The sequence below is a fragment of the Nomascus leucogenys genome, chromosome 14 (genome assembly GCF_006542625.1).
Source record: "Nomascus leucogenys isolate Asia chromosome 14, Asia_NLE_v1, whole genome shotgun sequence".
Lineage (NCBI taxonomy): Eukaryota > Metazoa > Chordata > Mammalia > Primates > Hylobatidae > Nomascus > Nomascus leucogenys.
In genome coordinates, this window is record NC_044394.1 from 88,567,183 (window position 1) to 88,592,663 (window position 25,481).

Sequence of the window (25,481 nt, forward strand, 5' to 3'; positions counted from 1 at the left end):
TCATGCAAATTCAGTGTGGGTATGCAGGGAGGGGGAAGCAGTGGGAGGAGAGGCAGGGGCTGGGTCTCCATGCCAGGGTGCCACTTGCCAAGAGCCAGCTTGGGGTAGCCATCTGAGGACCACACTGGCAGCTCCAAAAGGCCCCAGCCTTGGCCCCTGCCTGGTCCTCGCTTTTGCCTGCCTGCTCTCCCCTGCAGCAGCGCCCTCTCCTGCCCTCCTGGGCCCCAGCTCACATTCACCCTGCCTGCTTCATGGCCTCTCTCCACCAGGAATGACCCTCCCTTCCAAATGGGCTTGGGGTGGGGGGGTACCATCTCAAAGCCAGTTTCCTCCACAGAGTTCCCAGGTGGACCACTAAGTCTCCTGCTTTGGCTGGGGGCACTCTAAAGGGTGATTAACCTCTCTCAGCCTCAGTTTCCTCATCTGTGAAATGGGAATATCAGTGCATACCTTCCTGGCTCATGGGGAATAACAGAAAACAGGGCAACGGGTATAGCACCTGGGGACAGTCACGTTAAATGTCAGCGTGTCCTCCTTTTCATCCCCTCCTCTCCACACAGCACACAGGAAGTGAGCCAGAACTCTTGCTAGATAAACAGTGAACCCCGCCCAGGTGTCAGGAGTGGGAGATAACCAGGCTCCCCCAGCCGGGGTCGGGGAGAGTCAGCAGGAGGCTTGCGGTGGGGGGGCTGCCCAATCTGGCGTGAGATACTCTGTGTTCCTGGGGCTTTCAGCGGCATCTTACTTGGACGATCCCTAAACACGGGAAGCAGATGGGTCTGGAAATATTGCCAGTTTTTGGAACTTGGGGAAACTGACCCTCAGAAAAATTGGGGACTTCAACCAGGGGCTGGAATGAATCCAGCCCAGCTCAGACCTCAAGAGGAGGGGTCGGAGCAAGTTGGCAGGGGAGGAAGGCATAGTCGCCGCGAGGCACCCGGAGGAGGGCGGGGCCGCCGCGGGGCGGGCAGGGTCACGTGATAGCCGAGGCCCGCCCCCCTCCGCCCACCCCACGTGGGCCGGGAGGTGCGGCTACTCCCCCGGCCCAGCCAGACTGGCCCAGTCGCCCCCTGGGGCCCTTTGCCACTCCCTCGGGAAGGAGAGCCGAGACCTTAGTTCCCGGCGGCCCTCGCGGGGCACAGGTGAGCCCTGCCTGCGCACGCGGCCCCTCCTCCCCGGCGCCTTCCAGGTGAGCGGCCGCGATCCCGGTCCCGGGTCCTGCCAGCCCCGGCTGCTTCTCCCATGCGGGGACAGCGGCAAACCCCTCTGAATTCCTTTCGGCCTCTGGGGCCATTTGGCAGCCGAGTTGCCTCCCCGGGTGCTCCTGGAGCTCCCAGGGCTTGACCCTCCGGCTCAGACAGAGCTGGGAGCGGCAGGGGCGGGGAGGGCAGTGTGGGGAGCAAAATCCGCAGCCCCCACCCAGATCCCCCAGCCGAGCCCCGGGGCACTGGGAGGGGAGGGGGTGTGGCCGGGATGGGAAGGGGCGGGGAGGCCACTGGCCGCGAGGGGCGAGGGACAGGGAGGCCGGCTGGGCGGGTTCGGTGGCCCCCGAGTTGCAGCCGCTCTGGACTCCGGGGCCAGGTTGCGGTTCTCCCTGGGTAGCGACTGCTCCCGGGGGGCTCGCTACCGGCTGGGGTGGGGGGTTCTTGGAAACGCGCGCCACCCAGCCCCTCCTCACCTGGCTCAGGAATGGTGCGCCTGGAAACTCCGCTGGACTTGCCTGGGCCTCGGGGCGGGGTGCTGGGGCGCTGGGTCCCCGGGTCCCCGGGTTCCCTGAGCTTAGAAGGGCCTGTCTGGAGGAAGGGATTCCAGCTTTAGGGGCTGGGTGGGGCGTCCTCAGCCCCTCCTTCGGCAGCTGTCCCGTGTTAGGCTGGGTGGGGCCGCCTCGGACCCAGCTCTGGGCTGGTTTTCCCACGTCTTTGCTCCTGCTGGAGGGAGGGGGGTGGTGTGGGGCCTGGGCCCGAAGATGGCACCCAGGACACTGAGGGAGGGCACCGTCTGGTCCTGTGACTGGCAGCCCTGCAAGGAGCTGCTCTGTCGGGGCACCCGGGCTTTGCCTGTCCGAGGAAGCGCCCTTCAACCCGGCCGACTTTGAGCCCTGAGTTCCTGAGGGTGAGCGCAGGAGGAGCCCAGCGCAGAGGCCGGCAGGACTCGCTGGTGGCTGGGAGCTGAGTCCTGGCTCCACTCACAGAGTGAACAGGCCCCGAGCCCAGGGCCCCAGGCAAGGCTGCTCTGGTTCCAGTTGTGCTGGGTGACAGCAGAGCCAGGACAAAGGAGGCCTGTTGAGGTCCTGGCCACCCCTCCCCAGTCAGCTGCTCTGGGATGATGGAATGCAGGGCAGTGGGTCTTCTGAGAACATGAGGACCTTGGCGCCCTGACGGGGGTGGCATGGAGTGACCTCTGTGTGTGGGGGAGGAGCCTCCTGTGCTGCTTCCGCCTGGGGCTGGTAGGGGGTGAGGGCTCCAGCAGCTCATTTCCTGCTAGAGGAAGTGCTCTGGGGTCACAGGGCAGACGCAGAGAAGGCCTCCAGCCTGCTCTGACCTTTCTCTCCAAAAAGGAGGTGTCTCTGTGCCAGAACCCTGGGCATGGAGGTCCTGAAAGGGGCTGTGTCTACAGGCACCCTACCTCTTCCCCATTTCCCAGGGACTGGCGACATCGAGGAAACACATGGGGAATTACAGACCCCACACCCTTCCTTCCTCTCTCCCCTCCCCAGACACTGGAGGGGGCCCCCCATTCCATTCTGGCATGAGGCTTATTCAGTGCCTGACCATGTGTTTACCTGGGGTGATAGAGGGGCGGGCAGGACTGCCTGGGCTGTGAGTGGCACCTCCCGTGGTCCCCCCGGGAATGGGTGGTGTGGACGCCTGCCAGGCATTGAAGGCCACCCCTGGCTCTGTGCCCCTCTCATCAGATGGGCAGCAGGAGGCTCCGGAGGTGGCGCCCAGGTTCTGAACTGCCCTAGGTCTGCAGACTAGCGGACATTGGCCAGAGACATGGCCCAGCCCCTGGCCTTCATCCTCGATGTCCCTGAGACCCCAGGGGACCAGGGGTAAGCGCTCTGGGGCTGGGGGCTGGAGGCTGGAATGTTCCACCCCCTACGGAGAGGTCACCTGAGCAGGGGCTGCTGGAAGGAGAGAGGTGGCTGGAGCCTGACCGCCCCCCCCAACCCCCTCTGCAGCCAGGACCCCAGCCCCTATGATGAAAGCGAAGTGCATGACTCCTTCCAGCAGCTCATCCAGGAGCAGAGCCAGTGCGAGGCCCAGGAGGGGCTGGAGCTGCAGCAGAGAGAGCGGGAGGCCACAGGTGAGCTCAGGCCTGGATGTTGGGTGGTGTGGACTAAGGCTGGGGTGCCCCAGCCCCTCAGGACGGGCCTCCCGGCTCTGCAGGCCTGGGATGGGGTGGGAGATACTGTGGCCAACGGCATCTCCAGGACCCCTGGTGAGTCTTTCCTGCTTTGTAGGAAGTGGCCAGCAGACACTCTGGCGGCCTGAGGGCACCCAGAGCGCGGCCACACTCCGCATCCTGGCCAGCATGCCCAGCCGCACCATTGGTGAGTGGGACCCTCGGCCTCGGCCCCGAGTTGACCCCAGCCCCCGGGGCTGGGCTGGGCTTCCTGCCAGGCATCTCCCTGGGTAGTGGCTGCTCCCGTAGCTCAGAGCCAGGCCGAGGGCGGGCTCCTACACCATCCCGTCTGCTGCCTGGAGGCCCAGCACAGCCCCACGTGGCCCTCCCTGGGCTCCAAAAATGACTCCAGAGTCGTCACTGGGTAAAAATAGGCTTTCGGAACGCAGTGGTGCCTGAAGTCTTTGTTGAAAGGGTTTTCCTGGGTCCTGGGAAGGGGTGAGGGACGCGGAGGCCTGTGGTGAGCCCATCCTGAGGGGAGGGAGGCCTGGCCCTGCCCGGCCCGGCCCTGCCCAGCTGCCTCCGTAGGCCGCAGCCGAGGTGCCATCATCTCCCAATACTACAACCGCACGGTGCAGCTTCGGCGCAGGAGCAGCCGGCCCCTGCTTGGGAACTTTGTGCGCTCCGCCCGGCCCAGCCTCCGCCTGTACGACCTGGAGCTGGACCCCGTGGCCCGGGAGGAGGAGGGTGAGTGAGTGGGCACTGGAGCCCCAGTGGCGGACACCTGCCTGGGGTGGGGTGCAAGAGGCCAGCCTGGCCTAGGCGGTGGCTGGGGTGCCGCAGAGCCAGAGGCCCCTCTCCTATCCCTTAGCGGGCTGCCTGAAGGCTCCCCCGTCCCTCTGCAGGGACCCACGGGGACAGGGAAGTGGGGGTCTTACTTCACAAGCGCCTTGGAGTGCTTGGAGGGCTGTGGCCCTGGGCCCCGCGTTGGGGACTGTGCGTGGGAAACAGGCCCCTGTGCTCTGTGGGCTTCCTGCTTGTCGCGGCGGCTGACTGAAGCAAACACACGGCTGATCGGCGATTCAAGCTCAAATAAGGGCACCGAGGTGTCTCGGGACGGTGCCGCAGGGACGCACAGGCCTGTCCAGGGTCCTGGCTGTGGGCTGCAGGGAGGGGCACTTGGGGATGGGCAGGACCTCCCTCTCCCTCTCGCAGAGAAGCAGAGCCTCCTGGTGAAGGAGCTCCAGAGCCTGGCGGTGGCACAGCGGGACCACATGCTTCGAGGGATGCCCTTAAGCCTGGCTGAGAAACGCAGCCTGCGGTGAGCAGCCCCGACCCTGCCCCCGCCCCCGCTGCTGCGCCCCCAGACCCACTTCCTCAGCTGGGCTAGGTGGTGGGGGAGAAGGGGCTGAGCCTGTGGGTGGCTGGTCTCCAGGAAGGAGAGAGTCAGGCCCCTCATTGGTCCAGGCACCTATGGCTGCCTCTGTCCCCAGAGAGAAGAGCAGGACCCTGAGGGGGAAGTGGAGGGGCCAGCCGGGCAGCGGCGGGGTCTGCTCCTGCTGTGGTCGGCTCAGATATGCCTGCGTGCTGGTATGGGTCCCCCTGGTCTGCCCTGGGGCTGGGGTGGCTGGGTAGGGCTGGGGTGGCCTCAGTGCCTCCCCCGGCCTCACCCTCAGGGCCTCTCTGCCTGTGCCCACAGGCCTTGCACAGCCTGGGGCTGGCGCTGCTCTCCGCCCTGCAGGCCCTGACGCCGTGGCGCTACGCCCTGAAGCGCATCGGGGGCCAGTTCGGCTCCAGCGTGCTCTCCTACTTCCTCTTTCTCAAGACCCTGCTGGCTTTCAATGCCCTCCTGCTGCTGCTGCTGGTGGCCTTCATCATGGGCCCGCAGGTCGCCTTCCCACCCACCCTGCCGGGCCCTGCCCCCGTCTGCACAGGCCTGGAGCTCCTCACAGGCGCGGTGAGGAAGCCCTAGGACTGGGGGACAGGGGGTGCCTGTCTTCTGCTGCCCTGGTACCGTGTCCCCTTCTTGTCCCAGCTCCTCTGGGGCTCCCAACCCTTGCCCCGCTGTGACTCCAGGTGGCCACAGCCAGCTCCCCGCCTCCCCCTCAATGCCCCTGGATGCCCATTGTGCTGGGGTTCCCATGGGGCTGGGACGCCCAAGATTGCTGTGGCCATGACCCCTCCCTGTTTCCCTCGCTGCCCCTGCCTGGCCTCCTCCTGCTCTGCCCCTGTGGCTGTCAGGCCTGAGGGTCGGGGTGGGGTGTGGGGAGAGTCCCTGACTCGGCTGGATCTCCCTGTGGCAGGGTTGCTTCACCCACACCGTCATGTACTACGGCCACTACAGTAATGCCACGCTGAACCAGCCGTGTGGCAGCCCCCTGGATGGCAGCCAGTGCACACCCAGGGCGGGCGGCCTGCCCTACAACATGCCCCTGGCCTACCTCTCCACTGTGGGCATGAGCTTCTTTATCACCTGCATCACCCTGGTGTACAGGTAACGCCTCCACCTCATGACCCAGGCTTCGAGCTCCACTCATGCATCCATTCATCTTTCGACCCATTCATTCATTCTTCCCTCTTCCTTTCTTCCTTCTGTCCATCTACTGTCTGCTCTCATCCACTCACCTATCCAACTATCCACTTACCCACCCATCTACCCATCCACCTACCCACCCATCCACCCATTCATCCATCCACCTACCTATCTACCCACTCACTTCACCCACCCATCTACCCATTCATCCATCCACCCACCCGTCCACCCACTCAATTCACCCACCCATCTACCCATTCATCCATCCACCCACCCATCCACCCACTCACTTCACCCACCCATCTACCCATTCATCCATCCACCTACCCATCTACCCACTCAATTCACCCACCCATCCATCTACCCACCCACTCACCCACTCAATTCACCCACCCATCCACCCATTCATTCACCCACTCATCCATCCATTCACACATTCACCCATTCACCCATCCACCCACCCATCCACCCATTCATCCATCTACCCACCCATCCACCCACTCAGTTTAACCCACCCATCCGCCCATTCATCCGTCCACCCACTCATTCATCCACGCATCCATCCATTCGTACATCCATCCACCTACTTATCTACCCACCCATTCATCCACCCATCCGTTCATCCATCCACCCATCCACCCACACATTTATTCATCCATCCACCCACCCACCTATTCATCCACCCACACATTTATTCATGCATGCATCCACCCACCCACCTACTTATTCTTCCACCCACCCACCCACCCGTGCATCTGCGTATTCCACAAACATTCTCTGTGCTCAGCTCAGGGCAGGATGGTAAATGTCCTAGGGGGGCTTGCTGTCTCTGGGAGAAGATGGACCACTGAATGGGCTGGGACAATCCAGGAGGCTTAGTGGTGTTCCCCCGGTGTTATGGGAGCAATGGGGAAGGAGTCAGGCTGCTTCCCAGGGGAGGCGGCACTTGCCCTGAGAGGGGAAGGTTACATAAGAGTGGGGATGGATAAGGAAGCAGGGAAGATGTTTTGGTCATTGGGACCAGCAGTGCAAAGGCCCTGAGGTGAGCCCAGCATCTTCTGGTCCATGTCTCGCTGGGAGGCAGCCAGCCAAGTCCGTGGCGAATGCAGCCCTGCCCCCTCTCCTAGGCAGATGTGGCTGGTGGGTGCTATGTTGGATGAGACTGGTGTAGAGGGCTGGTGGTGGGGCAGGGGCGTGGCTGGAGGCCCGGTCAGGGCCCAGATGGCTCCTGAGTGGGTGGTGGGGTCTGGCTGCCGAGAGCATCCGGTCTGCCTTCTCCCCTTGGCCTCTGCCCGTCAGCTTGTCGGTTGCCATGTCTGTTTCTGCTTCTCCCCAGCATGGCTCACTCTTTCGGGGAGAGCTACCGGGTGGGCAGCACCTCTGGCATCCACGCCCTCACCGTCTTCTGCTCCTGGGACTATAAGGTGACGCAGAAGCGGGCCTCCCGCCTCCAGCAGGACAATATTCGCACCCGGCTGAAGGTGAGTGGCCCTGGAGCACCAAGCCGGCCTGCCCAGCTCCCTGCAGGCCTGGCCCTGGGTGCACTTAGAACCATGTGGCCAGAACCATGGTCTAGAGGGAGGGCCATCTGTCCGTGAGCTGAACTCGGGGCACTGGGCAGGCGTGGTCTTTTCTGCTTGCAGTGACGGGCAGGCCCTGAGTTTTCCTCTGGTACCCACCCCTCAGTTAGGGGCTGCTTCTGTTGTCTGCTAGCGGGTAGCAGCGCCACGGCCCAGTGAGCACCCGGGAGCCAGCCCTGAGGCCTCAGGCCCCAGCTGGCACATGCTCCCTGGCTGGCGTTAGCTTGGTTGGTGGCCACAGGAGCCCAGTGAGTGAGGACTGTCATCTTTTGTGTGTCTCAGTGAGGAGACTGAGGCATAGAGGCCGAGGCCCTTGTAGAGGTTGTGGGACCGGGAGGCTGCAGAGCTGGGCCTCGTGGAATGTTCTCTGCCTTTCTGGGGTTCTGTGCTTCAGGGAGCTCAGAGCTGTGACCTGTCATGAGCCATTTCATGGGGGGGCTTCTGGTCACTGGGGGCCACCCACATCCACAGGGAACAGGAAAGGACCTCTGAGCAAGGCCCCTGCCCTAGCGGGCAGGGCTGGGGAGGCGGGTGGAGAGGGGTTGAGGCAGGCCTCGGGAGTGAACGCCAGCCCAGGCACAGGGGCCTCCCGGCAAGGGACTGGGTCCTCTCTGTACCTGGAGGGAGGGCCCTCAGCAGATGAAAGGGCAGGTGGGGCATGGGGGACTGGCCCTCTGTCCTGGTTCAAGCCTCCTGGTGTGTCTCATGTGTGTTGTGCTGTGTCCGCACATCTGCACGTGTCCGTGCTCTGGTGTGGGTGACGGGGACACGGTGCCGCCTGCAGGAGCTGCTGGCCGAGTGGCAGCTGCGGCAGAGCCCCAGGAGCGTGTGCGGGAGGCTGCGGCAGGCGGCTGTGCTGGGGCTTGTGTGGCTGCTGTGTCTGGGGACCGCGCTGGGCTGCGCTGTGGCCATCCACGTCTTCTCGGAGTTCATGATCCAGGTGCGGGGATGGGGGAACCTGGCTCTTGCTTGGAACCTGTCACCAGTGACTCTGGACACCTGCCCCCCGGGGAGGCAGCCTTGTCTCTCCTCCTCCACCCGGCCAGCCCAGGGTGCCATGTACGCTGTGCCCCATGCTGGGGCTCCCTCCCAGCCCCCCTTCTCACCCCTTGTCCTATCTCACGGTTTTATTTTTTGGTTTCTGGTTTCTTTTCCACTACTTGTGCCCCTCCCCGCTTCCTGTGTGGTTTGAACTTGAGGCCTGGGGAGGGCCGAATCTTGGAGGAGGGAGGTGCTACCTGCTAGTTCCACCCCGGGCCCTTCCCTGTAGCTGCCCCCTCCCACCATGGATAGGGGGGCTTCCATGACACCACTCCCTGCACCCCTGCAGAGTCCAGAGGCTGCTGGCCAGGAGGCTGCGCTGCTGGTCCTGCCCCTGGTGGTTGGCCTCCTCAACCTGGGGGCCCCCTACCTGTGCCGTGTCCTGGCCGCCCTGGAGCCGCATGACTCCCCGGTACTGGAGGTGTACGTGGCCATCTGCAGGTGTGTGGCCGCACTTGAAAACATCGTTTGGTGCTGGAGCTGATACTGGTTGTTTAGCTCTGGGTGTATCCAAACCTACTTAGGATGAGGCTGGTGTGACCAAGCCCCTGGTGGGGGCCCTGGGGTGCATCTTCTGTCCCCTGCACCCGCCCCTCAGCCTTTGCACCCCGCCTTCCGCAGGAACCTCATCCTCAAGCTGGCCATCCTGGGGACGCTGTGCTACCACTGGCTGGGCCGCAGGGTGGGCGTCCTGCAGGGCCAGTGCTGGGAGGACTTCGTGGGCCAGGAGCTGTACCGGTTCCTGGTGATGGACTTCATCCTCATGTTGCTGGACACGCTTTTTGGGGAACTGGTGTGGAGGTGAGGGGGCCCTGGGCGGGCTGGGTGGGGGGCATTCTCCCCTTAGTGGCTGGGACGCGTGGCCGGGAGGTTCTCAGGCCTGGACCTTTCACATCAGGGCCCTGTGTCTCCACCCTTCAGAGGAAGACTCAGGAAATAGAACCGAACTCATTTTTAGATTGGAAAGGAAAATAGGTTTCAAAGTGATGTGCATGGCCAGGCGTGGTGGCTCATGCCTGTAATCTCAGCACTTTGGGGGGCTGAGGTGAGTGGATCACCTGAGGTCAGGAGTTTGAGACCAGCCCGCCCAACATGGCAAAACCCCGTCTCTACTAAAAATACAAAAAGTAGCAGGGTGTGGTGGCGTGCACCAGTAGTCCCAGCTACTCGGGAGGCAGAAGCATGAGAATTGCTTGAACCCGGGAAGCGGAGGTTGTAGTGAGCTGAGATCACGCCTCTGCACTCCAGCCTGGGCGACAGAGCAAGACTGTATCTCCAAAAAAAAAAAAAAAAAAAAAAAAAAAGTGACGTATGTATCATACAACCTCAGTCTAGGATACAAAGGAAAAACACACAGCAGGGAACAGACAGCAGAGGAATATTTAAAAAATGTTCCAGGTATTCCGCTGTGGGTTCTGGCACCTCAGCTGTTTTTTCTTCTTGGTGTTTTCTTCGAGAATATATGAATTTAATAATAATAAAAAATAAGATTAAAAAAATCAGTAGGAGGCCTGATGTGGTGGCTCACGCCTGTAATCCCAGCACTTTGGGAGGCTGAGGTGGGAGGATCACTTCAGCCCAGGAGTTTGAGACCAGCCTCGGCAACAGAGTGAGACCTCGTCTCTAAAGAAATAAAAACAAAAATAAATAAAAATTAGCTGGGCCTGGTGGTGGGTGCCTGTAGTCCCAGCTACTCGGGAGGCTGAGGTGGGAGGATTGCTTGAGCCCAGGAGGTCAAGGCTGCAGTGAGCCACGGTTGCGCCACTGCGCTCCAGCCTGGACAGCAGAGCCAGACCCTTTCAAAAAAGAAAAAATCATTTGGTGCTGGAGCTGATACTGCTTGTTTCACTCTGGTGTATCCGAACCTACTTAGGATGAGGCTGGTGTGACCAAGGCCCTCAGGCTGGTGGCTGTCTCTCCTTGGCATTATCTGTGGAAGGGCCAGGATGTCCCCTGGCTGGGGGCAGGTGCCTCTGGGTGTGGGGACTCAGGCCGGCCTGCCTGGGCGTGTCCTTCCCATCTCATGACCCGGGGTCCTCCTCGGAGGCAGGATTATCTCTGAGAAGAAGCTGAAGAGGAGGCGGAAGCCGGAGTTTGACATTGCCCGGAACGTCCTGGAGCTGATTTATGGGCAGACTCTGACCTGGTGAGGGTCCTCTGCTTGCCTCTTGCTGTCTGGCCCCTTGGTCAGTGCCACTTTCCCCCTGGGGGTCCTGCACCTGCCTCCCCCTGGGGCCACAGCCAGGCCCGGCCATGGACCCTGGAGTGATGCAGACCCTAACCCCGGGGACTCAGTTTTGGCCACTCTCACATGCCCTGCCCGTGGTCTGGAACCAGCCTGGTCTTGAACCAGCCTGGTCTCGGGGAGGGGAGGGCACTGGAGAAGCCCCTGAACTGCCACCCCCTCCCCAGGCTGGGGGTGCTCTTCTCGCCCCTCCTCCCTGCCGTGCAGATCATCAAGCTGCTGCTCGTCTTCTATATCAAGAAGGTGAGGCTGTCAAGGCCTGGGGAGGGCTGGGCTGGCAGGGTTGCCGGCAGTAGGGGCAGGACTCAGCTGGGCAGAGCCTGGGACACTAGAACCCTCCCCACCTGAGTGGAGTGGGGCTGGCGGCCCGGGGCTGCCTGGCCTGTCCCTCAGCCCAAGGGACGGATGACCCCTCTTGGCATCACTGTCTTTGGCAGGCTGGGAAGCATCGCTGGGTTCAGAGGTCATCACCAGGTGCCTGTGTGCACCTGGCCAGGGGTAGGGCCAGGGCTCTGGGAGACACTAAGCCTTGGGACCTCTGGGTCCCTGGAAAAGTGACCCTGGTCCTCTCTCTGCAACTGGGTCATGCCCAGTGGCTGAGAACTGGGATCTTCCTTCCCATCCTGGCTCCTGTCTTTTTATTTTATTTTATTTTTTGAGACAGAGTCTCGCTTTGTCGCCCAGGCTGGAGTGTGGTGGCGCGATCTCTGCTCACTGCAAGCTCTGCCTCCCAGGTTCGCGCCATTCTCCTGCTTCAGCTTCCTGAGTAGCTGGGACTACAGGTGCCTGCCACCACACCCGGCTAATTTTTTTGTATTTTTAGTAGAGACGGGGTTTCACTGTGTTAGCCAGGATGGTCTCGATCTCCTGACCTCGTGATCCGCCCGCCTCGGCCTCCCAAAGTGCTGGGATTACAGGCGTGAGCCACTGCGCCCGGCCATCCTGGCTCCTGTCTCGTCTGGCCTTTTGTTTCCTCATCCGTGCAATGGGGACCATGTTCTAGTGGGGACTGGGGGAGGTGGCGTGTACAGCGTTGTGTGCAGAGCCTGGCATGGCAGCGACCTTCAGCGGATGGAGGTGCTGTTGGCATCACCCCTTTGCGTGCGAGTGACCGGCAGGCTTCTGTCTTCCTCCGTAAATGAGGAGGCTGCAGGGAGCGGGGTCCAGGCTCTGCCTGGACGCACAGCCCAGGTCGCCCTTCCCTCTTGAGCTCCCCCAGGCCTTGGAGGGGTGCTGAGGGGTAGCAGGACGGTGGCAGAGCGCAGCCTTTCCCCGCAGACCAGCCTTCTGGCCAACTGCCAGGCACCGCGCCGGCCCTGGCTGGCCTCACACATGAGCACCGTCTTCCTCACGCTGCTCTGCTTCCCCGCCTTCCTGGGCACCGCTGTCTTCCTCTGCTACGCCGTCTGGCAGTGAGTAGGGGCGGGTGGAGGGAGACCCTTCTGTGTCATCTGGGGGTTGGGTGGTGGTGCCTGGGGGGCCCAAGGCTTAGGGGTGCAGAGGACGGACTGGGAGGGAGCCGGGTGGGCCATTGCCAGGGCTGAGGGTTCCTGGTCGGCCCCTTCCCCAGGGTGAAGCCCTCAAGCACCTGCGGCCCCTTCCGGACCCTGGACACCATGTACGAGGCCGGCAGGGTGTGGGTGCGCCACCTGGAGGCGGCAGGCCCCAGGGTCTCCTGGCTGCCCTGGGTGCACCGGTACCTCGTGGAAAACACCTTCTTTGTCTTCCTGGTGTCAGCCCTGCTGCTGTGAGTCCCACAGGTGGGGGCGGTCCTGGGGAGATGGCCCTCGCTGGGCCTGCACTGTGTGGGGACTGGCTGCTCCTGGGCTGTGGCCCTGGGCCCTGCCCGACAGCCCTTCTCCTGCAGGGCCGTGATCTACCTCAACATCCAGGTGGTGCGGGGCCAGCGGAAGGTCATCTGCCTGCTCAAGGAGCAGATCAGCAATGTGAGTGCCCCTCCTGGGCTGCTCTCAGCCCCAACCCTCTCAGGTCACCTGGGGGTGACGCTCCCCTGTACATCTTCTCCTGTGGGCCTTGGCGGGTGAAAGGGTTTGTCTGCCAAATAAGTGACCCTGATCTGTACGTGCGCTTCAGATCAAGTGACGAAGTAGCTGTGAGACAGAGCCAGGCTTCTGATCCCCAGGGTCCCACAGGGCCCCACTGGGACCAGGGCTCCCGGGGGTGGGGTGTGATTTCAGCCCCTGGGTGTGGCCCCGCTGAGGGTTCAGACAGTCTCTGTGAGGATTTTTGGGTCCCTATGGACTCTTCACTCATTTTACAAACAGGTGGATTAAGGTTGAGGGAGAGTCAGGACTTAAAACGTTTTTTTTTTTTTTCTGGAGATGGAGTCTCACTTTATCGCCCAGGCTGGAGTGTAGTGGCACAGTCTCGGCTGACTGCAACCTCTGCCTCCTGGGTTCAAGCAATTGTCCTGCCTCAGCCTCCTGAGTAGCTGGGACTACAGGGCCTGCTGCCACTCTGGCTAATTTTGTGTGTTTTTAGTAGAGATGCAGTTTCACTGTGTTGCCCAGGCTGGTCTCAAGCTCCCGAGGCAGTCTGCCCACCTCGGCCTCCCAAAGTGCTAGGATTATAGGCATGAGCCACCGCGCCTGACCAAACATTTTTATGAATAAAACAATGTTTGGCCGGGCACGGTGGCTCACGCCTATAGTCCCAACACTTTGGGAGGCCAAGGTGGGAGAATGGCTGGAGCCCAGGAGTTTGAGACCAGCTTGGGCAACAGAGCGAAACCTTGTCTCTACAAAAATTTTAAAAGTTAGCTGGGTGTGGTGGCGTGCACCTGTAGTCCCAGCTACTTGGGAGGCTGAGGTAGGAGATTGCTTGAGCCCAGGTTGAGGCTGTAGTGAGCTATGATTGTGCCACTGCACTCCAGCCTGGGTGAAAGCGAAACGGTCTCATTTAAAAAAAAAAAAAAAAAAAAGCCCAGGCACGGTGGCTCAGGCCTCTAATCCCAGCACTTTGGGAGGCTGAGGCGAGCAGATCACTTGAGGTCAAGAGGTCGAGACCAGCCTGACCATCATGGCAAAGCCCCGTCTCTACTAAAAATACAAAAATTAGCTGGGCGTGGTGGCATCCACCTATACCAGCTACTCAGGAGGCTGAGGCAGGAGAATCAGCCGAGATTGCACCACTGTACTCCAGCCTGGGTGACACAGCGAGTTGCTGAGGCCCTCGGGAGTGAGTTGCAGAAGGGGGTCAGACCCCATACCCCAGGGGCAGCTCCCAGGAGGACTGTCCACAGCAGCAGGCCTCCGTGCCTACTCCCTTCGCTCCTCTCTGCCTGGGAGGACCTCCTTGCCCACTGGGCAGCCACCAAGTTGGAGACAAGGCACTTCCCCCACTGGGCTACCCAGCCTGGCCTCCTCCCCGAGGCCTCTCCCCTGGGGAACGGGCCCCCGTGAAGCAGGTCCTGTGGCTTTTCCAGGCTTGCTTCCTGCTGCTGGGCTCTGCCCTCTCCCCAGGGCTCCCTGTCCCCTCCCATTGCCATTTGTCCTCCTGCAGGTTTTCACTCTGGGGCTGGTGAGTGCCAGTGTCCTTAGGCGTGCTCCACACCAAGGCTAGAGGGGAGCTTGTCAGGATCAGCGGCTGGTGTCTGCCAAGGCGAGGGCAGGGCGGGGTGCAGCCAGTGGGCCTCGGCAGCCATGTGACCCTGCTGCTGGCTAGTTGGTGCCAGGATCCAGGGCTCCAGGCAGCTCGTCCCAGTTTGTCCCAAGCACTCATGGGACGGCTCCCACATTGCTTGGGTTGTAAACACTGAGGTACACACTGTCCCATCTCCTGCCTTTCCTGTTTCACCACACAGAGCTGAAAGCCAGGCATCTCAGCTGCGGTGGTTGTCTGGCCATAGATATTGGGAGTGGGAAATGGCTCCTGCTCTACTGGGTGGCATTTCAGAGCCCCCAGGGGCCAGGTAGGGCCAGGTGGGTCCAGGTGGGGGATGCAGAGTGGTGCTGGGAGAATCCCAGCTCTACCCACTGTTGCTCTGGGATGGGAAGGACCTTTCTCCAGGGGGATGCTGGCTGTGGTGTCTACCCAAGGCCGAGCTCTGACCCATCTTTGAGGCTGTCGGTCTGAGCTTTCCCCGTGCAGGTCGGCATGGCTCAAGCGCACAGCCCCTCCATACTCATCAGCAACTCGGTAGAAGCAACTTAGGTTGTTGCTTAAGGGGCGCCCATGGTCTCTCCTTGAACGTATTCTTTTTTTTTTTTTTTTTTTTTTGAGACGGAGTCTCGCTCTGTCGCCCAGGCTGGAGTGCAGTGGCGCGATCTGGGCTCACTGCAAGCTCCGCCTCCTGGGTTCATGCCATTCTCCTGCCTCAGCCTCTCCGAGTAGCTGGGACTATAGGCGCCCGCCACCACGCCCGGCAAAATTTTTTTGTATTTTTAGTAGAGACGGGGTTTCACCGTGGTCTCGATCTCCTGACCTCGTGATCCGCCCGCCTCGGCCTCCCAAAGTGCTGGGATTACAAGCGTGAGCCACCGCGCCCGGCTCCTTGAACGTATTCTAAGTGGTCCTCCTAGGCTGAGCCAGGTTGCCAGGTGCCCAGAGCCAATCCGCGTGTTCTCTTTGTGAAGGTTCCCGGCAGGGAGTCCCGGCCTGACCCAGGCATCGATGATCAGTGTTTCTGTGCACCAGGTCCTTTGCTAAGTGCCCCCTCTGCTTGTCACGTTTCATTGTCGAAAGAGCCCTGGGTCAGTCCAGTACTGGCCCCAAAGATGTCCCTGTCCTAAGACTGGATGGAGCCTGTGAATATGTTATGTTGCGTGGCTGGGGGACTTAAGGTTGCAGGTAGAATTAAAGTTGCCAGTCAGCTGACTTTGGATAGGAGATGGCCCTAGATTATTGTGGTGGCCCAGCGTGATCTCAGGGTCCTTAGAGGTGAAAAACGGAGGCCGGAGTGTCAGGGTCAGAGTAGTGCCATGTGAGCAGGACTTGAGCAGCCACTGCTGGCTTTGAAGTGGAGGAAAGGGCTGAGAAGCCAAGGAGTCCAGGGGCCTCTAGAAGTTGGAAAAGGCGAGGAAGAGGATTCTCCCCCAGAGCCTCCGGGAGGAACATAGCCCTGACGACGCTTGACTGGAGCCCGGCGAGACTCATTTTGGACTTCTCACTTCCAGAACTGAAAGTTGAGAAACTGGTGGTGTTTTAAGCCATGAAGTTGATGACAGTTCGTTACGACAGCAGCAGGAAACTAATGTAAACCCTGTGCCTTGTGTTATTATCCCCCTTTACAGATGCTGCCACTGAGGTCAGAGAGTTAGTAACCCAAGGCAGAGCCAGTAGGTGGCAGGGCTGGTTTTAAATTGAGTCAGACTGGCTCTGGGCTGCTGATTACATTTCCCTTTTTCACTTTGGCCACTAGGAAGCTTAGGTCCACACACATGCCCACTTCCTCGCTCTTGGTTTTTCCTTGTCCTTGTTTGGTGGCCCTTTCACCTTTTCTTTTACGTTTTTGCTGCTTGCGATGTTGAATACACCTCATGAGTTTTCCCTCAATTGCAGTTTGGAACAGGATGGCTCTGGATGGGCTGATGGATGATTTCTCCTCCCCTTTGTGTTCTGGCCTTTCTAGGAGGGGGAGGACAAAATCTTCTTAATCAACAAGCTTCACTCCATCTACGAGAGGAAGGAGAGGGAGGAAAGGAGCAGGTGAGGGTCCGTGGAGGGATTGGGGACACTCTGAGCCTGGAGGGGAGAGGGGCCGGGGCTGGACAGTAGGGCTGCCACTGGGGCTACACCATGACATTGCTGACACTTGACCACTTTTGACCTGCAACATTCCCCCCCCACCCCCCGGCGCCCACCTTCACTCTCTCTAGAGCCTTCTCTGGCCTCCGGAGCCGGCCATTTTGACAAGGACTTAAAATACATCTCAGGAGAAAGGCTGTGGGGCGTCTGGCCTGTCCCTCGCTGGGCCTTGGCTGTGCCCAGCCAGGTTGCAGGGATGTTGATGTTTATGGGGTCCCCTTAGTGACATCTCTTTCTAGCAGGGTTGGGACAACCGAGGAGGCTGCTCACAGATGAACGGGATGCCTGGGGGACGGCGATGGGCCTCACGGGCCCACCCAGCACCCTGAGACCACACTGGTGCCTCCCAGTGACCCTGCTGGGACACCAGGACAAGGAAGACACTTTCACCTCTCAAAAGCCGCAGCTGCGCCTAGGCTGGAGCTGGAAGGGTGGGTGAATCCGGCTTGGGCATCCCCAGTGAACTCTGCCCTGCCTGGGACTCTATTTATTCTGATTAAAGGGGTTTTGCAGATGGGCTTGTCCCTTGGGGCTCTGTGCCTGTGACCGGAGCCTGTGCCTGAGCACCAGACCCAGGGCCTGCTTCCCGCTGCCCTGGGGCCACCTCCAGGCGCAGGTCTGGGTCCTGGGAACCTCAGCTGGAGTGGGGACGCCCTCTGCTGGCCAAGCCCCAGATGGCAGGGGCTGGACCGCGCCAGGGCTTGATCCGCTCGCTGCCTTTGACCAGCCTGAACCCGCGCCCAGGAGGGGCTTACACCTGCACAAGTGAGCCGAGCAGGCGTGGATTGTGACCAGAGCGATGCGTCAACCATTGGGTGGATACTGTAGCATCTACTGGAGCAGGAGGCAAATTTAGAGAGGGACTTGGAGGGGAGACATCAGTTGCAAATGAGTTGTGGGGACAGTTGCCTCCCAGGCATAGGTAACCAGCACCTAGGTTTGGAGGCGAACAGGGCTTGGTGAGGCGGGGCTGGCCCCCTGCTTCTGGCTGCCAGTAGCTGGCTGGGGGGTGGTGATCCTGGGTCTGACTGGGCTGAGTTTGAGGAGCCCGTGGGATACTGAAAACCGTAGGCTGTAGGAGGTGGGCACAGGGATACAGGGACCAGCCCGTCATGACCCCAGTGCTCCAGGCTTGCAGGGACCAGCCCGTCACGGCCCAGGGCTCCAGGCCTGCAGGAGCTGTGCTTGGGATTGGGGGATTTAACCCGGGTGGGGAAATGGTCAAAGAGCGATGGGCCCAGAAAAGGGTCAGACCCAGGTGGAGATGCCACTGGCTGCTAGCAGACCCCCTCGCTGGGTCTAGCCCACCCAATCCCATGGGGATGCTCCTATGCTCTGCAGACATCCGGGTGCTGCCACCGGGGCCCGACAGAGTTGGCATCTGGATGGATCTGAGCCAGGTGGTGCTTCTGGGCCTCAGCAAGTAGCTGGTGCTGATTCTGGGCAGCCAACTGTGGCAGCATCTTCAGGTGCGAGCGCTGCTGGGTGAAGCTGCGTGGGCAGTCCAGAAAATGACTGACAGTCCACAGGGACAGACCTAGGGTTTCCGGCCCCTATCTGTGCAGACGCTGTCCTCCAAACCATCACAGTCCCTCTCTGGCTGGGGACGTATGCCTGCCACTGCTGGCTGGACAGCATGATCATTGGCTATGACCTGTTGAGCCCATCTTGCCAGCCTCACAAAGGACAGTACCAGCTGCTTATGACAGGAAAGTGGAAGAACTTGGCCTGGACATTTCTGGAGAATTACCGTGTGTGCTCGTCGGTCTTTTGTGTCAACCAGGCCAGGCTGTGGGGCCCCGTGATCTCATCAAGAGGAGCCAAGGTGTTGCTGTGATCATATGCTGCTGGAATGTGGTGAACACCTACAGTCGATTTCACCTAAAGATCTTCCTTGAGAATGTGGGTGGGCCTCATCCTATCAGCTGAGAGCTTTAAGAGCAAAACCTGAGGTTTCCCAGAGAGGGAATTCTGCCTTGAGACGGTGGCTTCCACTCCCACTGGATGTCCAGCCTGTGGCCCCATGGCTGGGTGAGCCCGTCCTCTCCTCGTTTCTATCTCCTATTGGTTCTGTCTCTGGACCCACTGTGTGGCCCCAGACCCTCCAGCGAGGACCTCTTCAGAGCAGCCCTTGTGTACTGGAGGCCTGGGCTTCAGCGTGTCCCTGGGTGCCCTGGGGCGTGTTCTGTGACCTCCCAGCTCCTTGCCTCCTGGGGCCGTTGTATCAAGTGACAGTTTGTGTGCTGCACACCATGCCTGGCACCCATTCGAGATGTCGCAAGGAAGCCATGTTTGCCCGATGAGAGCAGCCTAAGATCTGCAAACTGTTGTTCGAGTGAATGGGAACTTGATGCTATTTCAGGCTGAATGACAAGACTCCGCGATGCCGCTGCTTCTCGGCCTGGGCTGCACAACGGAATGTACCAGGGGGTTTTAAAGACGTTGGTACTTGCTGGAGGTGGTGGCGCGTGTCTAATTGCAGGTGCTCCAGAGGCTGAGGCGGAGGATTGCTTGAGCCCAAGAGTTTCGGTTTGCTTTTTGAGAGAGTCTTGCTCTGTTGCCCAGGCTGGAGTAAAGTTCCATGATCTTCGCCCACTGCTTCAGCCTCCCAGGTAGCTGGGATTACAGGTGCATGCAACCACGCCTGGCTGATCTTTGTATTTTTAGTAGAGATGGGGTTTCACCGTGATGGTCAGGCTGGTCTGGATCTCCTGACCTCAAGTGATCTGCCCGCCTCGGCCTCCCAAAGTGCTGGGATTACAGACATGAACCACCACACCTGCCGAGCCCAGGTGTTTTGAATCCAGCATGGGCAACAGCAAGACGCTGTCTCAAAAACAAACAAACACTGGTGCCTGAGGCCCACCCCGAGATTCTGATTGAGTTGATTTGGATGTGAATTTTTTTTTTTCCTTTTTTTGGGATGGAGTTTCACTCTTGTTCCCCAGGCTGGAGTGCAACGGGACGATCTTGGCTCACCACAACCTCCGCCTACTGGGTTCAAGCGATTCTCCTGCCTCAGCTTCCCAAGTAGCTGGGATTACAGGCATGTGCTACCACGCCCAGCTGATTTTGTATTTTTAGTAGAGACAGGGTTTCTCCATGTTGGTCAGGCTGGTCTTGAACTCCTGACTTCAGGTGATCCGCCCGCCTCAGACTCCCAAAGTGCTGGGATTATAGGTGTGAGCCACCATGCCCGGCCGGATGTGAATTATCTTAAAAATTTTCAGATAGTTCTAATGGGCCAAGGTTGAGAACCCCTGCTCTGGGCCCATCCAAGCACCAGGCTGTCACAAACGCACATGCACTCACACCCGTGGGCTTGGGGGGCTTCGGAAATGTGCTTCTGCTTTTTTGAGATGGGGTCTTTCTGTTGCCCATCCTGGAGTGCAGTGGCACGATCACAGCTCACTGCAGCCTTGACCTCCTGGTCTCAGGTGATCCTCCTGCTTCAGTCTCCCGAGTCTGCTTCTGGTTTTCATGATGACCTGGGGCCCAGGCATACTATGCTTGCGCTGTTTGGGGGCCAGTCCTGCACTAGGAGCCCATCAGCCACAACTCCGCCGAGAAGCACTGATGTGCAGAGCTATGCAGCTTTGTTTCCACGTGGATCCTGCGTAGGTTCTCTTGGTCCATCTGTAGACACCGCACTCCCGCAGAGGATCTTCTCGGGATGCCCCACTGTCTCCGTTTTCCCTCTTCTCTGAACACTCAGTTGGGGCTCGCCATGATGCCTCTGTGTCTGCTGGCTTCTCCCCCATTGGAACAGCCTTCTTGGCATGCCAGACTGCTAGCCATTGGGCACCCTGCTTTCTGCCTTTACCGTTCTGCCGTGATGTTGCCAAAATAGTAACAAAAAAAAAAAAAAAATGAGGCTGGGCACAGTAGCTCATGCCTGTATTCCTAGCAGTTTGAGACCAGCCTGGGCAACATGGTGAGACCCCATCTCTATAAAAATAAAAAATGAAATGAGCTGGGTGGGGTGGCGCATGCACGCCTGTGGTCCCAGCTGCTTGGGAGGCTGAGGTGGGAAGATCGCTTGAGCTCAATCTTGAGGTCAAGATTGCGGTGAGCTGAGATTACATCACTGCACTCCAGCCTGGGAGACAGAGACCCTGTATTAACAAACACACAAACCACAAAGGGCAGGTCTGAACCTGTCGTTTAAAAAAAATTTTAATAAACTTAAAAAAAAATATCCACAGATGCAGGTGAAGAACCTGTTGTCTCCCTCAAGCCTCCTTTTCACCCATGGATGGAAATGGTGCCCTGGACGCCCAGGCCCACGAGGTCTTTGCGTGGGTCCCTACATGGGGCTTTAGCTTACACTGTGCTCCCCTCCTGTCCCCCGAGTTCCCAGTCTGTCAAAATCCAACCTGGTCTCCCAGGCCCAGGGCAAATGCCACCTCCTCCATGAAGCCTGCTACATCCTTTGCACACCCTTGGGCGCTGACCTTGTTCTCCCAGCGCACAGGCACGGGTACAGTTTGCCCCTGTAGTAACTCAGGCACAAAATGAACTCTTGCTGAGGCTTGGCCGCGCAGAGCTGAGGGTTGCCGCTTCCAGGTTCAAGTGCATTTTGTTTCATTCCCAGCTTCCTTCTTTTTCTGGTCTTTAATTTCTTCTCTGGATTAGGTCCCACTCAATGCTTTTCTTCTCAATTTCCAAAAGAGGATGGTCAGAGCCAGCAGCACCCCACCTTCCCCATGGTTGGGAGGAGCCAGCCTGTGGCAGGGGTGCAGGCCCCATCTTTTTGAAGGAATTGACCCACAGTAGGCGGGTCCACCTTTGACCTTGCCCCAGGGAGTGCAGACAGAAAAAAGACCCTCGCTTAGTTGGAGTGAGGGGCCACTGGGGTGCTCGGTTTGCCTTCAGATGCGTCTGTAACACCAGTGCCACCCTGGTGGCACTGACTGGTCACCCTGAAGGCCATGGCCAGTGTCCTAGGAAGGGACTCAATTTCTAGCTGTGCCACCTGAGATTCTGGGGTTAGGCTGGTGCTGCTTCCGAAGTTCCAATGTGCTCAAAGTGCTTGGTGAAAGTTAGCGAAGGTGATTTTACAAAAATAAATGCATAAAATGTCTAGGAAACATAAAACATCCTCATTACTCTTCTCTCCAAATATTCTTTAAGCCCCAACTGGACCCTAGGCAAGAGTGAGTGGCACTCCTCTGCCAGGACTCCAGGCGAGCCCCGGCCTCTTCTTGCTGCCGTCCCAGACAACAGAAGTTACCAGATGAACAGACTTGGATGGGCCACGGGGGTGGAGAGCTAGAAAGCTTGGTTGTGCCTCTCGATGATTATTAAGATTTCAATATTTACAGCAAAACCACAAAGCAGATGATAGAATAAAGCAAAACAATGGAAAGTCTGAGTTCACTCATGAGAGAGGTACGTATGTGAGCTGTGAGGAAATTATAGAGGGAACGCATGCAGCAGGACAGCTCTCCCAATCACAGCATGCGAAGTAGACATCCATAGTATCTTTTGAAAAATGAAAAACACATTACTTTGAACAGCCAAGAAAAAAAATTGCAATTTATTAAGATTCAATAAAGCGTTGTACTTTCGAAAGCAACTTTCGATGCATGTTCTTCAAGAATCACATTCTATGAGGAAAACATTAAGAGCCACAAACTTGTTTTTTAATCTCAGAGTTACAGACATACTAAGTTCAAAATAAAAGGTAAAAACAAAAAAACAAACAAAACCTCAAACAAACCCAACAAAACCCAAAAACAAACAAACATATTCTTGACTTCCATCCCCAATTTTAAAACAGTTTTTCTACAACTCAATGCTCGCCGGCAGCACAGGAAGTGGTATGTCGGGCGTACATACGCACACGCACGCTCACACGCACACATATTGGATACACATACGCAGGTGTATGTCCATCGAATATATAGAACGCATGTCATGGCAATGAGATGCAGTCACTCTGAGGAAGGTTGGTTTTGCTAAATATCCTACTAAACTTGAGAAAAAAAGTCTTGAACCCAGTTTGTGCATAGTTCATGATCCTCTATAAAACCAGCTTTTGTGGATCTGCAATCTTGCAGGACTTTTTTTTTTTTTTGTATTTTTTTTGTTTTGATAAAACCATTAAAAAGCTAATTAAAAAAAATGTAATGCACAAGTTTCCTGATCAAGCAGGCAGGGAGCACAATGTTCATATATATATATTTTTAAAACATACTTGAGGGTATGTTATTCCATTGTCTTTCTTCCTTGCAAAACAATCAAAACATTGATCATTTTTAAAACATAAAGCAATTTTTAATATATAAAGCACTCTTCAAACATCTATTTCTTTTGAGTCCATTATTTGGTAAATATGTAACTGCTACACATTAGAGATTAGGTATTTTTCTTCTTTGTGTTTTTTTTTCCTCTTTTTCTTTTTTTTCATTTTTTTTGTTTTGTTTTGTTTTGTTTTAAATAACATCTTCAGTGCTAGGAGTTGGGTTTAAAAATACATGAAATGGTGTGGAGCTGCCCTCGGGAGCCCTGGCTTTCCTGAGAGCGCGTCCGGCTGTGCAAGACAGTGGCCACGACGCCTGTCACCTTGACGAAGGGGCGAAAGCAATCGACAGAGTCCACGACGATGGCTGAGGGAACAACACTGTCCCGTCCCAGAGCTCTGAAGGAGCGCATCTGCATTCTGAAAATAGGTTTCTTTACGACAGAAGTCTTTTTTTTTCTTAATTCCTTTTTAAATTTTTAAAATTTTAAAGTCTGAAGGAGAAAAAAAGGTCTGTAAACAGGTGGGAGCCCAAACCCCAGGCTCCCCCAAAAGCAGTCACAACCCACGCCCAAGTGCTTGTTTCTGTTCCTTCCGCGGAACCATCCATTCTTTACAAGTATCTATGGCCACAGTTCAACAACAGTTTTTTTTTTTCTCTTTAACTTTATATTCCAAATGGAAAAATGGTGCAATACTCTGGTAATAATTTTCTTGCATTAGTCCACAATAAAAAGCTGCTAAAGGTAGGTATACATATTATTTCTCCAGAGATATACACTGTACTTTTTAAACGCAGTCACAGAGTCCTTGAGTAAACATTTACACATGAATTGTCGCCAGCCCTCTCCTAGGAATTCTCTGTAATGTACAGGATTAGCTAAAGGAAGGGCGAGGACACTCAGTGCAAAGTTAGAAGCTAATAATAACAAACGTTTGACCAATGCGCCAAAAAAAAAGCATATACTGAATACAAGGGAAAACCCAGTTAAATCCTCACACGCTTTCAAACACACAAACACAGAAAACTGCACGCCGTGCAGGAGCACGCGCCACACACGCACACACACACTTCTGTTTCAACACGCACACACACACACACACACACATAGGCTATGAACTTAGAAATTTTTCCTAGAGCCTGTTTCTGTGTACTGATGTCAACCTGGAAGTGTAGAATTAGAAAGTGTTCACATTTCACTATTGGCCTGCTGGATTCAAGTATTTGCATGTTTGATATGTCTTTTTTAACTTTTAAAAAATATTTTTTGGGATAAAAAAATGACATGAAAAAGTAATGAAACAAGGGTAATGTGCATAGGCGGATCCAGGGGAACAGAGAGCAGATCGCAGCCCGCGCCTTCCGCTCAGCTCCCGCTGTGGAGCCGCTCTGCGCCCGGCGGTCCACACCAGACTCTGCCCTGATTACCGGCCGCCTCTGGTAATGTGCATAATCGTCACAGGCTCATTTTAAATAGGCTTCACGTCTCCCTCCCTCCCCCACAGATAAAATAACCCTTTCCAGCCCACAATCTGAAAAGTGCCCTTCATGATAGAACTATTCTAAGCAGCTTTTATACTTTTAAAAAAAATCAAAATGACAACACACTATACAAACATAAGACACACAAAATAAAAAGCTACGAGGAACATCCTGTCATTAGCATGTGACGCTGACCCACCGCAGCCCGCACTGCTTTGCGAACAGTTCGCAAGGACTGCGGCCAAGGTTCGTCTTCAGTCCTGGACAGAGGTACTCAAAAGGGCGGCCGCTGCTGGGTTCCAGCGGGTCTGTGGGGCCACCCAGCCGGGAGGGGTCGGCTCTCCTGGTGCTGATGATGGCAGCTCCTACAGGGACTCCCCGCTGAGCAGGTCCCCAGGCAGCAAGGTGGTCAGCGGGGTGGGGCTGCCGATCACCCTGCTGTCGTCGGCACTGGGTGGGCCCCACAGGCTGCTGGAGTACTGGGGCACCCCGCCCCACAGCAGTTCACTGCTCCCCTTGCCACCCAGGCACGGGGCGTTCCAGTGGCCAGCGTCGCTGCGCACCAGGCCATGGGAGCTGCTGGCTGCGCTGAGCCGCGGCTGGCTGGACGCGCTGCTGGACTGCCAGCTGGAAGTGGGTGGCAGCGCCTGGCCTTGGGCTAAGAAGCGATTCACTTCTTCTTCGCCAGCAAACTCGGCCAGGATGGTAGTGTTTCCCAGGACACACCTGCAACAGCAAGACGGGGCACGTGAGCAGGGCCACCCCAAGTCCTGCTGAGTTTGTGGCACTGGCTTTCTCTGTATTGGGAAAGGCCACCTGGAAGCCATCCTGTGGCTTCTATTTTGCCACTGCTATTTCCAAACCCAGACTGAATGTTTTGCTCAGTTCAGACTTCTAGCAGCAACATCATACTGGTACAGAGAGTACATCTTCAAGTGCATGAACAGACCATTAAATGTGGGCTCATTTAGGGTCAGTGTCATTTGTATCCTGGGCTAAAAACAGGAATGACTAATTTCTAGGTTCCATGTCTCAAGTGATGTTACTGATCAGGTCTACTCATACTTCTATCAAAAGCAACCTTTCACTAGAGTGAAGGGTTGGCTGTAAGGACCACTGCTGGGCCCTGTGTAGGAATGTGTCACAGGGAGGGAGTAGACACAGCAACTCAGCAGCAGAAAAAAACCAATAATAAGTCCCAAGATACCTGTGAGGAACTGACCGTGTCGCCTTTCCCCAATTCC

At 57.5% G+C, this 25,481-nt stretch overlaps 2 protein-coding genes and 1 pseudogene across 11 annotated transcripts in view; 1 reads left to right on the forward strand and 2 right to left on the reverse strand.

The window, feature by feature from the left end:
- Positions 1–1,012: 1,012 nt before the first annotated feature.
- TMC6 (transmembrane channel like 6) lies at positions 1,013–20,706 on the forward strand. 4 transcript variants are annotated; one of them, XM_030828206.1, is made up of 20 exons: positions 1,013–1,189; positions 2,915–3,052; positions 3,182–3,306; positions 3,464–3,553; positions 3,934–4,092; positions 4,561–4,666; positions 4,839–4,935; positions 5,045–5,302; positions 5,649–5,839; positions 7,215–7,359; positions 8,243–8,398; positions 8,789–8,940; positions 9,121–9,300; positions 10,550–10,645; positions 10,912–10,987; positions 12,023–12,156; positions 12,315–12,491; positions 12,612–12,690; positions 16,335–16,411; positions 16,753–17,028. In XM_030828206.1, the coding sequence occupies exons 2-20, from the start codon at positions 2,997–2,999 to the stop codon at positions 16,784–16,786; spliced, it is 2,388 nt and encodes a 795-aa protein (XP_030684066.1). In that variant the 5' UTR covers positions 1,013–1,189; positions 2,915–2,996; the 3' UTR covers positions 16,787–17,028. The 4 variants fall into 4 exon arrangements, with proteins under 4 accessions (XP_030684066.1, XP_030684067.1, XP_030684065.1 ...); XM_030828207.1 differs by having other exon boundaries at positions 1,013–1,142; XM_030828205.1 differs by having other exon boundaries at positions 1,035–1,189; positions 16,750–20,706.
- TNRC6C (trinucleotide repeat containing adaptor 6C) overlaps positions 20,656–25,481 on the reverse strand; it is a 106,345-nt gene continuing 101,519 nt past the window's right edge. For 4 of the 6 annotated variants that reach the window (XM_030828199.1, XM_030828203.1, XM_030828201.1 and 1 more), the window contains one exon: positions 24,587–24,963. In XM_030828199.1, the coding sequence (XP_030684059.1) occupies positions 24,603–24,963 (361 nt within the window). In that variant the 3' untranslated portion in view covers positions 24,587–24,602. Of the gene's footprint in view, positions 24,964–25,481 lie in introns of all 6 variants that reach the window. The other 2 variants (XM_004090482.3, XM_030828202.1) reach the window with 2 other exon arrangements.
- Positions 22,021–24,068, reverse strand: LOC115838387 (annotated as a pseudogene). The gene has a single exon (XR_004033399.1). The product of XR_004033399.1 is annotated as an uncharacterized LOC115838387 (transcript).